A 20,587-nucleotide genomic window follows, 5' to 3' on the forward strand; every position below is an offset into this window, starting at 1 on the left:
CCACTGGGACTCTGCCAGTTGCAAGAGAGTCACAAAAGATAAGATAAAGGGGTTTATCTATAACTGAACTTAATTCCCTTAGGACCCGAGGATGCATGCCATCCGGGCCAGGTGCCTTGTCTATTTTTAATTTATTTAGTCTTGCCTTTACTTCTTCCTGCGTTAAGTATATTAAAGTATATTTTTAATCTATATTTTCTCATCACTTTTTGTCTGTATTTTCTGTTAACATTTCGTCTATATGTTCTCAACCAAATTATGCGGTCACATTTTACCCACACATACTGTATATCAGCTACAGTATATTTTGCTGCTTTAACTTTCAGCTATATTTTCTCAACAGAATGATGCAGCTAGATTTTCTCCACACTTATATCGGCTATATTTTGCAGCTATAATTTTCAGCTATATTTTTCCTCTATATGTTCTGAACAAAATTATACAGCTGTATTTTGTCCCACACATATAGCTGTTATGTTTTGCTGCTATCATTTTCAACTGTATTTTCTAATGAACTTCTTGTCTGTATTTTGTATTAACGTTTTGTCTATATTGCTATAATTTTTGGCTATATTTACCTATAAGTCTGTCAATCTTCTATGAACTCGCCATACTCCTAACGGAATACCTTGGGGTGTCTTCTTTCTAAAATGGGGTCATTAGTGGGGTTCCTATACTGCCCTGGCATTTTAGGGGCCCTAAACCGTGAGGAGTAGTCTTGAAACAAAAATGACCTGTGAAATCCTAAAGGTACTCATTGGACTTTGGGCCCCTTAGCGCAGTTAGGGTGCAAAAAAGTGCCACACATGTGGTATCGCCGTACTCGGGAGAAGTAGTACAATGTGTTTTGGGGTGTATTTTTACACATACCCATGCTGGGTGGGAGAAATAACTTTGTAAATGGACAATTGTGTGTAAAAAAATCAAAAGATTGTCATTTACAGAGGTATTTCTCCCACCCAGCATGGGTATGTGTAAAAATACACCCCAAAACACATTGTACTACTTCTCCCGAGTACGGCGATACCACATGTGTGGCACTTTTTTGCACCCTAACTGCGCTAAGGCGCCCAAAGTCCAATGAGTACCTTTAGGATTTCACAGGTCATTTTGAGAAATTTAGTTTCAAGACTACTCCTCATGGTTTAGGGCCCCTAAAATGCCAGGGCAGTATAGGAACCCCACAAATGACCCCATTTTAGAAAGAAGACACCCTAAGGTATTCCGTTAGTAGTACGGTGAGTTCATAGAAGATTTTATTTTTTGTCACAAGTTAGCGGAAATTGATTTTTATAGGTTTTTTTCACAAAGTGTCATTTTCCGCTAACTTGTGACAAAAAATAAAATCTTCTATGAACTCACCGTACTTCTAACGGAATACCTTGGGGTGTCTTCTTTCTAAAATGGGGTCATTTGTGGGTTTCCTATACTGCCCTGGCCTTTTAGGGGCCCTAAACCGTGAGGAGTAGTCTTGAAACGAAATTTCTCAAAATGACCTGTGAAATTCTAATGGTGCTCATTGGACTTTGGGCCCCTTAGCGCAGTTAGGGTGCAAAAAAGTGCCACACATGTGGTATCGCCGTACTCAGGAGAAGTAGTATAAAGTGTTTTGGGGTGTATTTTTACACATACCCATGCTGAGTGGGAGAAATATCTCTGTAAATGGACAATTGTGTGTAAAAAAAAATCAAACAATTGTCATTTACAGAGATATTTCTCCCACCCAGCATGGGTATGTGTAAAAATACACCCCAAAACACATTATACTACTTCTCCCGAGTACGGCAATACCACATGTGTGGCACTTTTTTGCAGCCTAACTGCGCTAAGGGGCCCAAAGTCCAATGAGCACCTTTAGGCTTTACAGGGGTGCTTACAATTTAGCCCCCCCAAAATGTCAGGACAGTAAACACACCCCACAAATGACCCCATTTTGGAAAGTAGACACTTCAAGGTATTCAGAGAGGGGCATGGTGAGTCCGTGGCAGATTTCAAATTTTTTTTTTGATGCAAGTTAGAAGAAATGGAAACTTTTTTTTTGTCACAAAGTGTCATTTTCCGCTTACTTGTGACAAAAAATAATATCTTCTATGAACTCACTATGCCTTTCAGTGAATACTTTGGGATGTCTTCTTTCCAAAATGGGGTCATTTGGGGGGTATTTATACTATCCTGGAATTTTAGCCCCTCATGTCAGGTGGTCAGAAAAGTCAGAGATGCTGGAAAATGGGAAAATTCACTTTTTGCACCATAGTTTGTAAACGCTATAACTTTTACCCAAACCAATAAATATAGGCTGAATGGTTTTTTTTTTATCAAAAACATGTCTGTCCACATTTTTCGTGCTGCATGTATACAGAAATTTTACTTTATTTGAAAAATGCCAGCACAGAAAGTTAAAAAAATCATTTTTTTGACAAAATTCATGTCTTTTTTGATGAATATAATAAAAAGTAAAAATCGCAGCAGCAATCAAATAGCACCAAAAGAAAGCTTTATTAGTGACAAGAAAAGGAGCCAAAATTCATTTAGGCGGTAGGTTGTATGAGCGAGCAATAAACCGTGAAAGCTGCAGTGGTCTGAATGGAACAAAAGTGCCTGGTCCTTAAGGGGGATAAAGCCCACGGTCCTCAAGTGGTTAATATAAACATAGCCTTGTACTAGGAACAAGACAGCTTACTGCAGAAAATAACATTTCAGGTTAGTCTAACCAACAATCTAACTAATAAAAGAAAAATTCTGCTTATAATTATAAAATCATGAAATTAACTCAATTAATCTGCAAAAACATTTTAACAGATATATAGTCAGCTTAAAGCAAGATTGGGATTATTTCTCTGCATTAATATGAAATTCTGACATTGTGACACCCCTTCCTCCCACCTCACGCTGAATGACACACACCTGGGCTTTCCCACAAGCTTCCCCACTCCTCCCCCTCAATATATGTAACACACACCTGGGCTTTCCCATAAGCCATGCACCACCAAGAGGTGCACTCCGTAACCACCTGACCCCCAGTGATGCAATGGGTCACGTCACGATGGTCACACTCCTTACCACTGCCTGCCCGCCGATCATGTACTCACAGTGATACAATCACTTAGGACACGAGGGGTCACACAGGCCAGCTCTGCCACCACCCACCACCAATCGTGTGAAGTCCTTGTCACATGGGGACACCCAGTCATACAGGGCACCAACCCTGGTCAATTGAGCCTTCTACCAGTGGCATATAGTGCTATTGGACGCCTACGCTGAAGCACCGTCACTGACACCATGCTTCTCTCCTATCTCCATGGAAATGCCCATAAAGTGGCCTTGTATAGGGTTTTACCCTGCACTCTATTACATTATGCATACATGCAAAATTACATAGTTTAAAAAAACAATTATATAACACAGTACACTCCTGGTACAAACCCCCTGCCAATAGGGTATCCCCAAACACCCCATCTGAAATAACCCCACACTCGATCAATTCTATTCTATCCCAGACCCTGTTGTGTGGATAAGGAGGGGCGGCTCTCAGCTGAAACATATTATTTCCAATAGCACTCTAACTACCTTCGACAGTCTTAAAGAAAACTTCTCATTGCCAAATAACTATTTTTTTCGCTTTCTCCAGCTGAGACACGCTTTTCAGTCGCAATATGGCGGGGCCCGGGTTAGTCTACAAAGTTCTGAACTAAAAGATACTCTATGCAATGAAAATCTCGAAAAGGCACTCTCTACTTTGTACCAACATATAATATTACTTACTGAACCCCACTCCACTGTCTACATGCAGCCCTGGACTGGGTTAATTTCTGATCTAGATGATGAAGATTGGGAAAATGTTCTCATAAAATCATTTGAATACTTAATAGCTTCAAGGGACAAATTGATCCAATTTAAAATAATTCACAGAGCATATATGACAGCCTCTAGATTGGGTAAATTCCGTTCCTCAGAGGGCTCCAGTTGCTGGAGATGCGGGATAGATGCGGCAAATTTTGATCATATTTTTTGGCTCTGTCCTGCAAGGAAATATGTGAATTTATCTCACAAGTAACTACGGGTTCCCCCTAAAGCACTTCATTGCCTTCTAGGTGAAGTATCATCCTTAGCTCCAACTAGAGCCCAAAGAGCATTGGTGGGTCTCCTTCTGTTTTATTATAGGAAATATATATTACTGTCATGGAAACAGCAGGATCCTCCATCAATCCAATTCTGGAAAAATCTTATCAACTCATCTCTACATTTATACAAAGCAGCCTACATTGCTAGGGGTTGTGCCAATAAATTTCAAAAGGTCTGGGATGTATGGACCAAGAACCGAGACACTTTATCTTCAGAATAAAGTATCCTTAAAGTCTGGCTGGGAAGAGTGAGACCTATCATTTTATATATACACCTTAAAAGTATACTATTACACTAACTATGTACATCTTTATCGTGACATTAGATGCAACCCCAGAAAAACCTATGTACGCTGTTGGGGTGAGGGAGCGAGGGGAGTCAGCACTGATCTGATATCTAGGTGAGGTGATGGTTGCACTGTATTGTACTTTCTTAAATGAGATGATGGTATAATTACTGCTAAATGTTTTGCATCTCTGATGAATATCGACATGCACTTATGACATTCCGTATGTAAGCTTCTTCTTGATGTTTTATATGTTGTTATCCCCTCCTGTTTGGGGATTGTTTTGTTTACTATATGTGTCTACAATCAAATAAAAAGTAACTTAAAAAAAACCAAAAAAAAAAAATTATATAAAAATTACACAGGTATATATCCTCTCTCTCTCTCTCTCTCTCTATCTCTATCTCTCTCTCTCTCTCTCTCTCTCTCTCTCTCTCTCTCTCTCTCTATATATATATATATATATATATATATATATCCACATATACAGTGGGTTGTAAAAGTATTCGGCCCCCTTGAAGTTTTCCACATTTTGTCACATTACTGCCACAAACATCCATCAATTTTATTGGAATTCCACGTCAAAGACCAATACAAAGTGGTGTACATGTGAGAAGTGGATCGAAAATCATACATCATTCCAAACATTTTTTACAAATAAATAACTGCAAAGTGGGGTGTGGGTAATTAGTCGGCCCCCTGAGTCAATACTTTGTAGAACCACCTTTTGCTGCAATTACAGCTGCCAGTCTTTTAGGGTATGTCTCTACCGGCTTTGCACATCTAGAGACTGAAATCCTTGCCCATTCTTCTTTGCAAAACAGCTCCAGCTCAGTCAGATTAGATGGACAGCGTTTGTAAACAGCAGTTTTCAGATCTTGCCACAGATTCTCGATTGGATTTAGATCTGGACTTTAACTGGGCCATTCTAACACATAGATATGTTTTGTTTTAAACCATTCCATTGTTGCCCTGGCTTTATGTTTAGGTTCATTGTCCTGCTGGAAGGTGAACCTCCGCCCCAGTCTAAAGTCTTTTGCAGTCTCCAAGAGGTTTTCTTCCAAGTTTGCCCTGTATTTGGCTCCATCCATCTTCCCATCAACTCTGACCAGCTTCCCTGTCCCTGCTGAAGAGATGCACCCCCAGAGCATGATGCTGCCACCACCATATTTGACAGTGGGGATGGCGTGTTCAGAGTGATGTGCAGTGTTAGTTTTACGCCACACATAGCGTTTTGCATTTTGGCCAAAAAGTTACATTTTGGTCTCATCTGACCAGAGCACCTTCTTCCACATAGTTGCTGTGTCCCCCACATGGCTTGTGGCAAACTGCAAACGGGACTTACTTCTTATGCTTTCTGTTAACAATGCCTTTCTTCTTGCCACTCTTCCATAAAGGCCAACTTTGTACAGTGCATGACTAATAGTTGTCCTATGGACAGAGTCTCCCACCTGAGCTGTAGATCTCTGCAGCTCGTCCAGAGTCACCATGGGCCTCTTGACTGCATTTCTGATCAGCGTTCTCCTTGTTCAGCCTGTGAGTTTAGGTGGATGGCCTTGTCTTGGTAGGTTTACAGTTGTGCCATACTCCTTTCTGAATGATCGCTTGGACAGTGCTCCGTGGGATGTTCAAGGCTTTGGAAATCTTTTTGTAGCCTAAGCCTGCTTTAAATTTCTCAATAACTTGATCCCTGACCTGTCTTGTGTGTTCTTTGGACTTCACGGTGTTGTTGCTCCCAATATTCTCTTAGACAAGCTCTGAGGCCCTCACAGAGCAGCTGTATTTGTACTGACATTAGATTACACACAGGTGCACTCTATTTAGTCATTAGCACTCATCAGGCAATGTCTATAGGCAACTGACTGCACTCAGATCAAAGGGGGCTGAATAATTATGCACACACCACTGTGCAGTTATTTATTTGTAAAAAAATGTTTGGAATCATGTATGATTTTCCTTCCCCTTCTTATGTGTACACCACTTTGTGTTGGTCTTTCACATGGAATTCCAATAAAATTGATTCATGTTTGTGGCAGTAATATGACAAAATGTGGAAAACTTCAAGGGGGCTGAATACTTTTGCAACCCACTGTATATATATATATATATATATTTATATATATATATACACACACTCACCTAAAGGATTATTAGGAACACCTGTTCAATTTCTCATTAACGCAGTTATCTAATCAACCAATCACATGCACATTCCTTCAATGCATTTAGGGGTGTGGTCCTGGTCCAGACAATCTCCTGAACTCCAAAATGAATGTTAGAATGGGAAAGAAAGGCGATTTAAGCAATTTTGGGCGTGGCATGGTTGTTGGTGCCAGATGGGCTGGTCTGAGTATTTCACAATAACTCAGTTACTGGGATTTTCACTCACAACCATTTCTAGGGTTTACAAAGAATATTGTGAAAAGGGAAAAACATCCAGTATGCGGCAGTCCTGTGGGCAAAAATGCCGACTGATTCAAGCTGATAGAAGAGCAAGGTTGACTGAAATAAGCACTTGTTACAACCGAGGTATGCAGCAAAGCATTTGTGAAGCCACAACACACACAACCTTGAGGCGGATGGGCTACAACAGCTGAAGACCCTACCGGTACCCCTCCTCTCCACTACAAATGGGAGAAAGAGGCTACAATTTGCACAAGCTCACCAAAATTGGACAGCTGAAGACTAGAAAAATGTTGCCTGGTATGATGAGTCTCGATAGAGTCAGAATTTGGTGTAAACAGAATGAGAACATGATCCATCATGCCTTGTTACCACTGTGCAGGCAGCTGGTGGTGGTGTAATGGTGTGGGGGATGTTTTCTTGGCTACCTTTTAGGCCTCTTAGGGCCAATTGGGCAACGTTTAAATGCCACGGGTTACCTGAGCATTGTTTCTGACCATGTCCATCCCTTCATGACCACCATGTACCCATCCTCTGATGGCTACTTCCAGCAGGATAATGCACCATGTCACGAAGCTCAAATGATTTCAAATTGGTTTCTTGAAAATGACAATGAGTTCACTGCACTAAAATGGTCCCCACAGTTGCCAGATCTAAAGCTAATAGAGCATCTTTGGGATGTGATGGAACGGGAGCTTCGTGCCCTGGATGTGCATCCCACAAATCTCCATCAACTGCAAGATGCTATCCTATCAATATGGGCCAACGTTTCTAAAGAATGCTTTCAGCACCTTGCTGAATCAATGCCACATAGAATTAAGGCAGTTCTGAAGGCGGTCAAACACCGTATTAGTATGGTGTTCCTAATAATCCTTTAGATGAGTGTATATATACAGTAGCAATAAAAAGTATGTGAACCATTTGGATTTCTGCACAAATTGGTCTTAAAATGTGATCTGATCTTCTTCTAAGTTCAAACAATAGACAATCACAGTTTGCTTAACCTCTTGCCGACCGCGTCACACCAATGGGCGTGGCCGCGGTGGCAGCCGCAGGACCGCCTAACGCCGATTCGCGTAAGGTCCTGGGGCTCTATTTTGCAGGAGATCGCAAACAAGCTGCGCGCGCATCTCCTGCTTGGGGGCGGAGCTCCGCCCCGCCTTCAGTCTCCGAGCGGCTACTGTTAGACGGCGTGATCGCCGTCTATTTACATTTACAGGCAGAAGCCTATGACAGCCGATCGCCATAATTGGCTGGCTGTGGGTAGGAAAAACATTTAAAGAAACAGTTTAAAAAAAAAAAAAAAAGTAACAATAATATTTATAAAAAAAAATAAACATGGGGGGAGCTATGAGACCCCACCAACAGAGAGCTCTGTTGGTGGGGAGAAAAGGGGGGGGGGAAATCATTTGTGTGCTGTGTTGTGCGGCCCTGCAGCTTAGCCTTAAAGCTGCAGTGACCTATTTTTTCTAAAAATGGCCTGGTCACTAGGGGGGTTTAGCACTGCAGTCCTCAAGAGGTTCAACTAATACCACACATAATTACATTTTCCATGTTTTTATTGAAAACACCATGTAAACATTCACAGTGCAGGTGGAAAAGGTATGTGAAGCCTTGGATTTAATAACTGGTTGAACCTCCTTTGACAGCAACAACTTTAACCAAACTTTTCCTGTAGTTGCAGATCAGACATGCACAATGGTCAGACGTAATTTTTGACCAGTCCTCTTTACAGAACTGTTTCAGTTCAGCAAAATTATTGGGATGTTTAGTGTAAATTTCTTGAGGTCATGCCAAAGCATCTCAATTGGGTTGAGGTCAGGACTCTGACTGGGTCACTCCAGAAGGCGTATCTTCTTCTGTTTAAGCCACTCAGTTGTTGATTTACTTCTATGCTTTGGGTCATTGTCCTACTGCAACACCCATCTTCTGCTGAGCTTCAGCTGGTGGACAGATGGCCTTAAGTTCTCCTGTAAAATGTTTTGATAAACTTTGAAATTAATTTTTCCTTCAATGAGAGCAATCCGTTCAGGCCCTAATGGAGCAAAGCAGCCCAAAACGATGATGCCCCCACCACCATACTTCACAGTTGGGATGAGGTTTTGATGTTGGTGTGCTGTGCCTCTTTTTCTCCACACATAGTGTAGTGTGTTTCTTCCAAACAACTGAACTTTGGTTCCATCTGTCAACAGAATATTTTGTCAGTACTGCTGTGGAACATCCACTTACTCTTTTGCAAACTTTAAACGTGCAGCAATTGTTTTTTTTTTGGACAGCAGTGGCTTCCTCTGTGGTATCCTCCCATGAGCTCCATTCTTGTTTAGTGTTTTTTGTATCATAGATTCGCTAACAGGGATGTTAGCATATGCCAGAGGCTTTTGTAAGTCTTTAGTTGAATCTTGAGTATTCTTTTTCACTTCATTAAGCATTCTGTACTGTGTTTTTGCAGTCATCTTTACAGGACGGCCACTCCTAGGCAGAGTAGCAGCAGGGCTGAACTTTCTCCATTGATAGAGAATGTGTCTTACTGTGGACTGAAGAACAGCAAGGCTCTTGGAGATACTTTTCTAACCCTTTCCAGCTTTATGCAAGTCAGCAATTCTTAATCATGGGTCTTCTGAGAGCTCTTTTTGCGAGGCATCATTCACATCAGGCAATGCTTTTTGGGAAAAGGAAACCCAATACTGGTGTGTGTTTTTTTATAGGGCAGGGCAGCAGTAACCAACACCTCATTTCAATTAGCTCTTAGAGATGTCATAAGTTAGTGGTTCACATACCTTTTCCACCTGCACGATGAATGTTCACAGGGTGTGTTCAATAAAAACAAGGAAACATTTAATTATTTTTGTGGTATTAGTTTAAGCAGACTGTGATTGGCTATTGTTGTGACTTAGATAAATATTGGATCACATTTTATGACCAATTTGTGCAGAAATCCATATAATTCCTAAGGGTTCACATACTTTTTATTGCTACTGTATACTATCTGAAGACCCAGCGTTGTTGGCTCTGCCCATGTCTTGTTTCCTTGACACACAGTCACTTAATGACTAAGTTTGTGAGCTTTAGGGTTCTCGGCATCAATCATTTAAATTTTTCCATCGAAGTGAAACAAATCTGATTGGGTGTTTTTGGACTGCCCCCTTTTGTGAATTTGAAGCCCAATCGCACATTGACCGATTGTGGCAGGTTTGAGGCCTGTGCCATTAACAGTGTAAGAATGGGAGAAATTTAAAGTGTACCAGAGATCAGAAACTACACAGAAATGATACTTACCTGGGGCTTCCTCCAGTCCCATTAACATGTCTGAGTTCCTCGCCGATGAAGATGATAATTATTTAATTGCCTACTTATTGCATGGAAGCAGCAAGCACATTTTCTGGTCTGTACTAACCCAGAACAACTTTTGGAAATTCTATGACTTTGACTGAGTTTTCTCCTAGGAGATTATTTTTCATCTTCTGTTTAAAATAACTTTTCAGCACTTTGCAATTTGCAATTGAAAAAGTATCAAAAAGTAGGTAAAAAAGTACTATCAAAATTATTTTGAGCCTTTACATGCTTTTTTGAGGATTCAATAGTCTTTTATTGACACGGTGTGCAAATATCTCATAGGAGATGACTCAGGAGAAAAAGTGAATTGCATATGGTCCCCTGTGCATCTGTGAAGTAGCAACTAAACATATTTTAGAACACAAAAGTCTGACCAGACAAAACTTTTGTTGGAGATGTAAATTATGCTTGCTTGCATAGATGCTTTAGGGTCGCTTGACTAAAGTTGGCTGAGGTGGATGACAACGATCGCCTCAGCAGATACTCAAACATATTTATGGCAGCTCCCAGCCCCCAGCCCACGAGTGATCCCACACAGCAGATCAACTCACCTGACCGACAGCCAACTTCATTGTTCACGCCGCTCTCCCACCCACTTTGTGACATTAAGTCACGCTCTATCATTCCTCCGTTCCCCCAAGCATAGCAACACAACACATTGTTAGCTATACAGCTGACACATGTCTGTACTGGCCGGGCCCAATCCCTGATGGGTGACATAAATCAAAAGTTGTGTACGCACCTTAAAGCAGTAGGATCAGCCATACTATTGCAGGGAAAAAACACATATATAAGTAGATAAATACTTGATCTACTTACATAACACATGTATTGTACTGTCCACGTTTTGATTTCAGTGAATGTTATAAAGTAAATGACGAGAATTCTGTTCCTGGTGGGGGCCATGTCTTTTGCCCACAGTAAAGGCTAACTCGTGATGTCATTTCTGCCCTTTACTTTTTTTCTTGTCTCCTCCAATCACTGAGTCGCCTCAGCCTTGCTTGTAAACACAAGTGAGTAGGGGATCAGGTTTCAGATAAGAAACAGACAGGGAAATAAAGGGAAGAGGGGGAATATATTATAGATAAAAAGAACCCCCAGCATGCAATTCTTTGGCACCGACTACTAAAGAGCCAGTGCTCCTAAGGTATATGATAACTCCAAATCATAACAGCAGAAAATGTTTTTTGAAAGTTTTGAATGCAGGATTAGCATCTTTATCACTTAACCACTTAAGCCCGAAGGGTTGAAATTTTTTTACATCCGAGCAACTTTCACCCCCCATTCATTTGCCAATAACTTTATCACTACTCATCACAATTAATTGATCTATATCTTGTTTTTTCCGCCACCAATTAGGCTTTCTGTGGGTGGTATATTTTGCTAAGAGCCACTTTACTGTAAATGCATTTTAACAGGAAGAATAAGAAAAAAATGGAAAAAATGCATTATTTCTCAGTTTTCAGCCATTATAGTTTTAAAATAATACATGCCTCCATAATTAAAACTCACGTATTGTATTTGCCCATATGCCCCGGGTATTTTACCGTTAAAATTATGTCCCTATCACAATGTATGGCAACAAAATTTTATTTGGAAATAAAGGTGCATTTTTTCCGTTTTGCGTCCATCACTGTTTAGAAGCCCATAATTTATTAAATCATATTGATATACTCCTTTGACATGCATATTTAAAAAGTTCAGACCCTTAGGTAACTATTTATGTTTTTTTTTTTTTTTTTTTTATTATTGTAAATTTTTTTTTTTTAATTTAAACTTGTATGTGGGTATTTTTTGGTGTGGGAGGTAAACAGGTTTTTTTTAAATATATTTATATGTTTATTTTTAAAACTTTTTTTTTAGGTGTAATTTGCTATTTGGCCACAAGATGGGCAGAATCAAAAAGTCCTGGGAGCGATCGATCTCGCTCCCAGGCAGAAGAAAGGAGACCAGAGCTCAGAAAAGCCGCAGCGTCTGAAGAGACGCTGTCGGCTTTTCTCCAGGGGGGTCCGATCAGCGAAAGGGATTTATAATCCCTTTCACTGATCGGTGGGCTAGCGGCCAGCAGCAGGGGCGCGCACGGGGGGGGGGGGGGGGGGGGCGCGGGAGCGCGCGCGACCCGCGGGAGTGCGCGCAGCCCAACTGGACGAGAAATCTCGTCCAGTTGGGCTTGAGTGGTTCAGACCAGTAGCTGTTGAAATTAGATTTTTATGGTGACGATACCGCTTTAAGGCATACAATAAATTGAAAGTACGACTCACTGCCACTGTAAAAGCATGTGTTACTGCGTTCGGAACTCATCGCACTCGATGTGAAAGTCCCAAAGAAATATAATTGTATCATGTATTTAAAAAGCCATGTGTTTATTTGTCAAATATGTTTTTGCATGCATAACAGCACGTCACCTAAAAGTGGCTCTAAGCAATGTGAAATAGTCAGAATGATTAAAATGAGCGTGTCTATGCATGCAGTTAATTTTTTTTATTCAAGAAATTTAGGAAATATAAATTAATCAGGGTTCTCGCTTAATAGGCACCAACCTTGCTGTCCTCTGTCTCTGCTGTCTCATCTTCTTCAACTGTTTTGACATCTTCAGGTTCCGTCTTTTCCTTCACAAGGAGACAGAGTAATAATCTAGTCAGACATGACTACTGATTAAGGTTAATAGCAAATTAAAAAAAACTCTATGATACAAATGTTAGATAATGAATGGAATATTAAAAGTACATATAATGTGCTATGAAATTTGTGACTGCCTACCAAAAGCTGAAATTGTAGTTGTTAAATGTACTGCTGAAATCACTAAATTCATACCTCCAATTGCATACAGAAATTGCAGAAAAGACAGATGTATATCAAATTAGATAGGGGTTCACAGTTTGATTAGAGCCACCAAACTCTTATGATCAAGATATTTCCAGGAAAAAGACTGCGCTTACAATCTTTCAAGTCTCCAAAATAAAGTGCATACAGGATACCCTATAAACAAAATAAAAGATTGCACATAATGCTCATGGCCGGATTCCTGCACAGGCCACCTGAGATGGAGCAGCGCAGGTGTGATGTCACGTGGCGGGCAGGGGAGGGTGGCAGACACAGGGGTGAGTTGATAGGCTGGGCAGATAGCTTGTGGGTTGGGTTCAGGTGCCACTGTACACACACCTATAGGCTGAGGCGGTCGTCATTGGCCACCTTAGTCAGGCATGTGTAGGGACCTTGAGAACTGATCAGACAGGGTAGAGGATGAGTACAGACATTCTATGTAAAAACACAAAGAGGTGTTAGGACTCTAGGTAAGACACAAAGAAACAGGCACACATTCAGTACACAGTTAAGAAATTGAGTTGCCAATTGAGGACAGGTCTAACCTGGTTTCATAGGCTGGAAGAACCACTATGGGTTACCAGCATAAATGGGCATACCCTCTATGCTGCACAAACTTCTGGGGTCAATGGTTAGCTTGGCTCCTGCGGTGTTACGAATCTCCGGCTATAGCCTGAAGTGAGAGGTGTATGGAGAGTTGGAGACTGCTATGTTTATTTTCGAGAAGTGTCTGAATCGCACAACTGAAACAAACATGCAGCTAATCTTGACATTTTAGTCATAAACAATGACATCTGATTGGCATGCTTGTTCAGGGTCTATGGCTAAAGGTATTAACCACCTAAAGACTGCATCACGCCGACAGGCCTGAATGCGTCAGCTCCCCCAGGACCGCGTAACGCCGATCTACGGCGGTGCTGTACTGGGGACAGCCCTGTCACTTGGCTGTCCCTGGAGAGGCTCAAGAAAAATCATAACAATAAAATAAAACAAAAGCCTCCAGCACATAGCAAAGAAATGAAAAGCGCTACTTAAAAACAGATAAGTGCCTACCTGCACGAGAGTGCAAGCCCCACTTGTGGGATAAAATACACACCTAGCATACACATAACCTGTCTACCACTGGAGGATGTTGGTTTCCTGTAACAGCTTGCATTCAACTTGTTAAGTACTCGTCCCTCCCACTGCGGAGAAGTCATCCTCTTATGGGAGGGGACCTAACACTAACTAAATCCTAACCTATGCATATGCATAGCCTGGGTGCGCTACCAAGTAAAATCGAAAATTGCGCAAAAGGTGGATCAGCACATCACCAGGCCGCCTCCAAATGGCCTACAATCAGAGGTGCGCTGAGCCCCCCCTATAAACTGCAAACGCACCTTGAACCCAAACAGAAGCTCTGCATATACACCAAAAGCAAGGCTGCTAAGTGGGAGCAGCTGACCAAAAACGAATTAAATTAGTACATAGCAAAGAAATGAACAGCGCTACTTAAAAATAGATAAGTGCCTACCTGCAAGAGAGTGCAAGCCCCACTTGTGGGATAAAATACACACCTAGCATACACATAACCTGTCTATCACTGGAGGATGTTGGTTTCCTGTAACAGCCTGCATTCAACTTGTTAAGTACTCGTCCCTCCCACTGCGGAGAAGTCATCCTCTTATGGGAGGGGACCTAACACTAACTAAATCCCAACCTATGCATATGCATAGCCTGGGTGCGCTACCAAGTAAAATCGAAAATTGCGCAAAAGGTGGATCAGCGCATCACCAGGCCGCCTCCGAATGGCCTACAATCAAAGATGCGCTGAGCCCCCCCAGAAACTGTAAACGCACCTTGAACCCAAACAGAAGCTCTGCATATACACCAAAAGCAAGGCTGCTAAGTGGGAGCAGCTGACCAAAAATGAATTAAATTAGTACATAGCAAAGAAATGAACAGTGCTACTTAAACACAGATAAGTGCCTCTCATTTAATGATTTAGGGCTAGTACAGTGCCTAGTGCATTCATGTTTTGTACAAGGCAATGTGAACCACTAGGCTGGCTGAGGGAAATAAACCCCCAATTACAGAGCAATTAGAGGGCGGGTAAGCTGGTAAATAAATACAGCATGAGGCAGAGCAGAGGCTTGCCTGCAGGGTCATGGGAAAAATCTGTCTGGTCTCTCACCATTGTTAAAATAACTGCATGTGCATCTCCAGATTGTAAGCCTTCGGGCAGGGTCTTCCTCCTCATGTCTCCTACCTGATCACGCACCTCCATTACCGTACACCCATCCTATTGATCTGAGTAGACTTGACTTGCCCATGCTCACATCCAATGACTGAATAAGCATTACCTTGTACTCATACTGTGCTGAGTGATCTGGTTTGCATGTATTCATGTATTGTCTTATTGCTGTATGTCACCCCTAAATATTGTCCATAACCTTAACTAATGTACAGCTCTGAATAGTATGTTGGCGCTTTATAAATACAATAAATAAATAAATGTGCACAGCTACATAAGGTATTGTCTAGGTTGAAAAGATTTTCGACAGTGCTTTCAGACTTGTGAGAGATTGGCAGGGTTATATTGCAGGTAAGTAGCCTCTGTGTGATGTGGGAATGCAATACAGATAAGCTCTCTGCTCCATCTCAAGCTATTCTCAGTCTCTCTCCCTCATTCACCTTTATTTGCCCCCCCCCCCCTTCCCCTTGTGCTGGCTGGCTGGCTGTGTCTTCTTGTCATAGAGGAAAGCTAAATAAAAATGCAATCCAGGCGAGACAAATATCTTCTTTCCTCTCTTTTAGCTTTTCTCCCCTCTCTGTCTCTCCCCTTTTCTTTCCTCTGTCACTCTCTACTTTGTCCCCCCATCTTACCCTCACAATTTACTCACCCTAATCTTGTTATTAGTAACCCTAATCTAAAGCTGGTCATGCTAGCAGTGGCCTTAAAAATTCAGGAATCCACCTGGAGTCCTGGACCCTGTTGGTAGTGGCGGAGAAGGCAGTCAAGCGGCCTGCAGGCAAAGATGTTGTGTGGGGACTGACTTAGTCTTTTGGCAGACAGTAGCCCTCCGGGATCCATGCCTCATTAACCTGCCGGTCGAGGTGTTCTTGGAGGGTGGATCCCGAAGGGCTGAGGTGAGGTATTGGACTAAAGAAAGTCTGCATGTCCGACATCACCATCTGATTGCTAGAGCATCCTGTCCTTGCCTGCGTGGACATGGAAGAAGGAGGAGGAGGAAGAGGATTACTGGCACCTGTTTTCCATTGTGCTGTGACATCAACCTTAAACGCACTGTAAAGCATAGTTCCCAGCTTGTTCTGCAAGTACTGCATCCTTTCTGCCCTCTTGTAAATTGGTAACGTCTCTGATACTTTGTGCTTATACTGAGGGTCTAGTAGCGTTGCCACCTAGTACAGGTCACTCCCCTTGAGTTTTTTTATACGGGGGTCCCCAGGGCCGGCCCGCCCATGAGGCGGGGTGAAACTTTTGCCTAAGGCGGCACTTCTGGAGGGGCGGCACCCGCCCGTCCGTGGGTGTGAGGGGCCGCCCGAGCTGGAGGGGATTGCGGGCAGGAAGGGGGTATTGGGCCTAGCGGCGGGGAGGGGGGTCGAACCTCCCCTCCCTCGCCTGGGTCCCCCGTCCCCCGTCCTCCGCTCCCCTCCAGCTTTAAAAAGTTGTGTGACTGGCTGGCTGGCTGCAGCTGTAAGAGGCAACGGGCGGGGATCACTCACCACTTCCTCGTTCCAGCGTGTGCTCCACTGACGTCACTTCCTGCGGCGTAGCAGGAAGTGACGTCAGTGGAGCGCAGGCTAGGCTGGAACGAGGAAGAGGTGAGTGATCCCTGCCCCTTGCCTCTTACAGCTGCAGCCAGCCAGCCACGCAACTTTTTAAAGCTGGAGGGGAGCGGAGGACGGGGGACCCAGGCGTGGGAGGGGGGGGGTCCGACCCCCCTCCCCGCCGCTAGGCCCAATACCCCCTTCCTGCCCGCTATCCCCTCCAGCTCGGGTGGCCCCTCACACCCACGGCTTGGGGGGGGGGGGGGGAAGGTTGCTTAAATCATGCCTCAGGCGGCAAAAAGTCTAGGGCCAGGCCTGGGGGTCCCTCAACAGGCTGGACAGCATGAAAGACCCTATCTGCACAAAGTTAGATGCCAACCTACTAGTCATCTCCTCTTGCTCTTTCTCAGTGATATCAGGTAAGTTCTCCTCCTCCCTCCAGCCACCTTCCTCATCTGACTCCTCTTCCCCAGATGACTCCTCCTCCTCCCTCCTCTGTGATGCCGCAGGTGTTGATGACAAATCTGGCTGTGGTGATGTTTCAAACAAATCTTCCTCATCTTCTTGTTCCCTCCCTCTACAGCTTGATCCACCACTCTACGCATGGCACGCTCAAGGAAGAAAGCGTATGGGATCAGGTCGCTGATGGCACCTTCACTGAGACTTACTAGGTTTGTCACCTCCTCAAACGGACGCAAGAGCCTGCAGGCATTACGCATGAGTGTCCAGTACTTCTGCCAGAAAATCCCCAGCCCCCCAGGGCCTGACCTTTGCCTGTAGCTGTACAGATACTCATTGACTGTTTTCTTCTGTTGTAGCAGGCGGTCAAACATGAGGAGTGTTGAATTCCAGCGAGTCCGGCAATCGCAAATCAAGCACCTCACTGGCAAATTCTTTCTGTCCTGAATATGGGACAAGCGCGCCATGGCCATGTAGGAATGCCTAAAATGCCAACACACCTTTCTGGACTGCCTCAGGACCTCCTGTAAGCCTGGGAGCTTACACACAAATCTTTGGATTATAATATTCAGCATGTCAACCTGCATAAACTTAAAGCCGAAATGAGATTGCTGCCTTTGTCACACACCACGTTGCTGATCTCCAGTTGGTGTGGGGTAAGCCACTGATCCACCTGTTTGTTCAGTGTGGCCAGGAGTGCTGCTCCGGTGTAACTCTCAGCTTTGAGGCAAGAAATGTCCAAGATGGCGTGACACTGTCATACCTGGCATGCGGAATAGGCCCTGGAGAGCTGGGGGTGTGCAGTTTGAAAGGGAAACGTAGCAGTAGAGTAGCACTCAGCTGAGGAGGAGGAGGATGACAGCGAAGAGGATGTAGCAGGAGTAGGAGAAGAAGAGGAGGTGGCAGCAGGCCTGCCTGCAAGCCGTGGAGGTGTCACCACCAAGTTCGCTGCACAGCCAGGTACTCCATGCTTGCCAGTGGTCACCAGGTTGACCCAATGTGCCATATAAGTAATGTACCTGCCCTGACTGTGCTTTGCAGACCAGGCATCCATGGTCAGATGGACCCATGACCCAACGATTTGTGCCAGAGATAACAGCACTTGCCTTTCAACATCACGGCACAGTTTGGGTATCCCTTTTTTTGAGAAATAATTGCGGTCCGGTATCTTCCATTGCGGTGTTCCAATCGCCACAAATTTTCAGAAGGCCGCAGAGTCCACCAGCTTGTATGGTAACAGCTGGCAGGCTAACAGTTCCGACAAGCCAGCTGTCAGACGCCGGTCAAGGTGGTGACTGGCAGACATTGGCCTCTTCCGCTCAAAGATTTCCTTAATGGACACCTGGCTGCTGTGGACAGAGGAGCAGGAACTGCTCAAGGTGAGAGGTTGGAGTGGAGGAGGGTGGCTGTGAAGGTTCAAGGGCAGCAGAGGATAAAGCGGCTGAAGATGCTGCACCTGGAGGAGGAAGAGGAGGTGGAGGGTGGCTTTGCGTTTGCGTGCTGCTTTTCCCCATGTGCTTATCCCATTGCTGTTTGTGCTTATTAAGCAAGTGCCTTCGTAAGGCTGATGTCCCTAGGTGGGTGTTTCTTTTTCCACGTTTTTTGGTGGCAGAGAGTACAGATGTCATCGCTGTCATCTGAGGCAGAGACACAAAAAAAACCTCCACACTGGTGAGCTGTGGGATGACGGCATTTTGGTGGTAACAGCAGTAGCTGACGTTGAAGGGGTGTTGGCTGGCTGTCCCTAGGTTGCAATACATGCCGCCGGACACTGCCATGAGCTGTTTCCGACGAGCTCCCCCTGCTTCCTACAGCAACTCATCTCCTCCTCTCTGACTCCCCCTCTGAACTGTCCCCCTGTTCATCTTGTCTATTGGGAACCCACGTGACATCCATGTCAGGATCATCATCATCATCCTCCTCCACAGCTTCGCTTGTATCAGACACCTGCAAAACTACACAACAACAGGTACTTCATTATCCTCACACCATAGTGATGCCTAACTCAGATATATAAGTGGTGTAACATCCTCAGCGCCTTCATCTTGTAACAATAATGGCTGTGAAATCGTTAATTCCTCACAATCATGTGAGAATAACTCCTGTGACATCTGATGTGGAGCCGCTGTGGTGCTAGTAGTAACGGTGGGGGCTGCCGGCTGAGTGTTAAGTGGTGTGCCTGCATCAGAGCGAGAGGAGGAAGATAACTCATGGTTCAATGTGGAAGCTGAGGAAGATGAGGTGTTCTGTGTTATGAAATCAACTATGTCCGCAGAATCTTGGGGGTTGAGGGTACGTGCCTTCAGAACACTGCACTTTGGTCGAGGGCTGCACTAAACCACGTCAGCACGACCTCGAACAGACCTGCCAGGTGGCCTGCCCCTGACTCTGTCAGTTATTTTTTCCATATTGGTGTGTGTGTGGGGTTTGCAGTAGTACTAACAATATTCAATAGCGGAAGACAGTGTGTGTAATCACAAAGAGGCACTCAATCAGTCAAAAAGAAGGTTTGAAGGGCGCTGCTCTAATCAGTCAAATGCACAAACCAATTCAATTCTATCCAGCCGCCCCTCTCTCAGGAGTAGGGATATACCCTTAATCCTCTCCACATAAACAGAACATCCAATATACAAAAAAAGAGTGGCGCTGGATTAGTTCACACTATCAAACTTGTTTATTAAAACTGTATTAAAACCATTAAAGAAACACGAACATCCATCTTAAAAGATGATGACATCTAGTATAATTGTACTCCACATCACATTGTTTGCATATATTGAATAATTAGGTGAACTTTTAACAGCATAAAATTCCACTACACTACACTCACTATTGCACACTAGTTCTAATATCCAAACTGTTCCTACCACACTCATATGCACCATACATACAGGGACCACCTGGTGCCCTACACTCCATCCTCTGATTAGCAATACTTTTTCCTAGTCGTTGTTGCTTAGGCATATATGCAGACAATAAAGGTGCTACTAGTCCTCAATAGAAAATTACAGTACTCTTATGGCACCTTATCACTTCTCAGCTTCTGTTATCTGAACCGCCAAAGTTCTTAAGCCGCTTGCAATTCCCAGCGCATCTGCTTGCAATTCCCGGCTTATCGCTGAATATTTACAGTGCTTAAGCGCTTAGTACACTTACAGTTCCTGGCGTATTCTTAGGCAAATACCGTTTATGCTATTAAAAGTTCACCTAATTATTATATATCTGCACTCACTCAGTGTCGAATACACAGCAGGTGTGTGTGTGTGTGTGTGTGTATTACTGGGCTGTGTACTTTAGCACACACAAAGACACACACAGAGATATCCTATAGTAATTTCAATCACAAATACAGTTGCAAGCTAAGCACTGCTTATGATACACAGAGTGCTG

The 20,587-nt window shown here is 43.6% G+C and overlaps 1 protein-coding gene across 5 annotated transcripts in view; it reads right to left on the reverse strand.

Annotated features, from left to right (window-relative positions):
* AMPH (amphiphysin) overlaps positions 1–20,587 on the reverse strand; it is a 1,183,179-nt gene that overhangs the window by 165,419 nt on the left and 997,173 nt on the right. For all 5 annotated transcript variants that reach the window (XM_068236417.1, XM_068236420.1, XM_068236419.1 and 2 more), the window contains one exon: positions 12,685–12,753. In XM_068236417.1, coding sequence (XP_068092518.1) covers positions 12,685–12,753 — 69 coding nt within the window. The remainder of the gene's footprint in view (positions 1–12,684; positions 12,754–20,587) is intronic.

This window comes from Hyperolius riggenbachi, chromosome 5 (assembly GCF_040937935.1).
Source record: "Hyperolius riggenbachi isolate aHypRig1 chromosome 5, aHypRig1.pri, whole genome shotgun sequence".
In the NCBI taxonomy this organism is placed as follows: Eukaryota; Metazoa; Chordata; class Amphibia; order Anura; family Hyperoliidae; genus Hyperolius; species Hyperolius riggenbachi.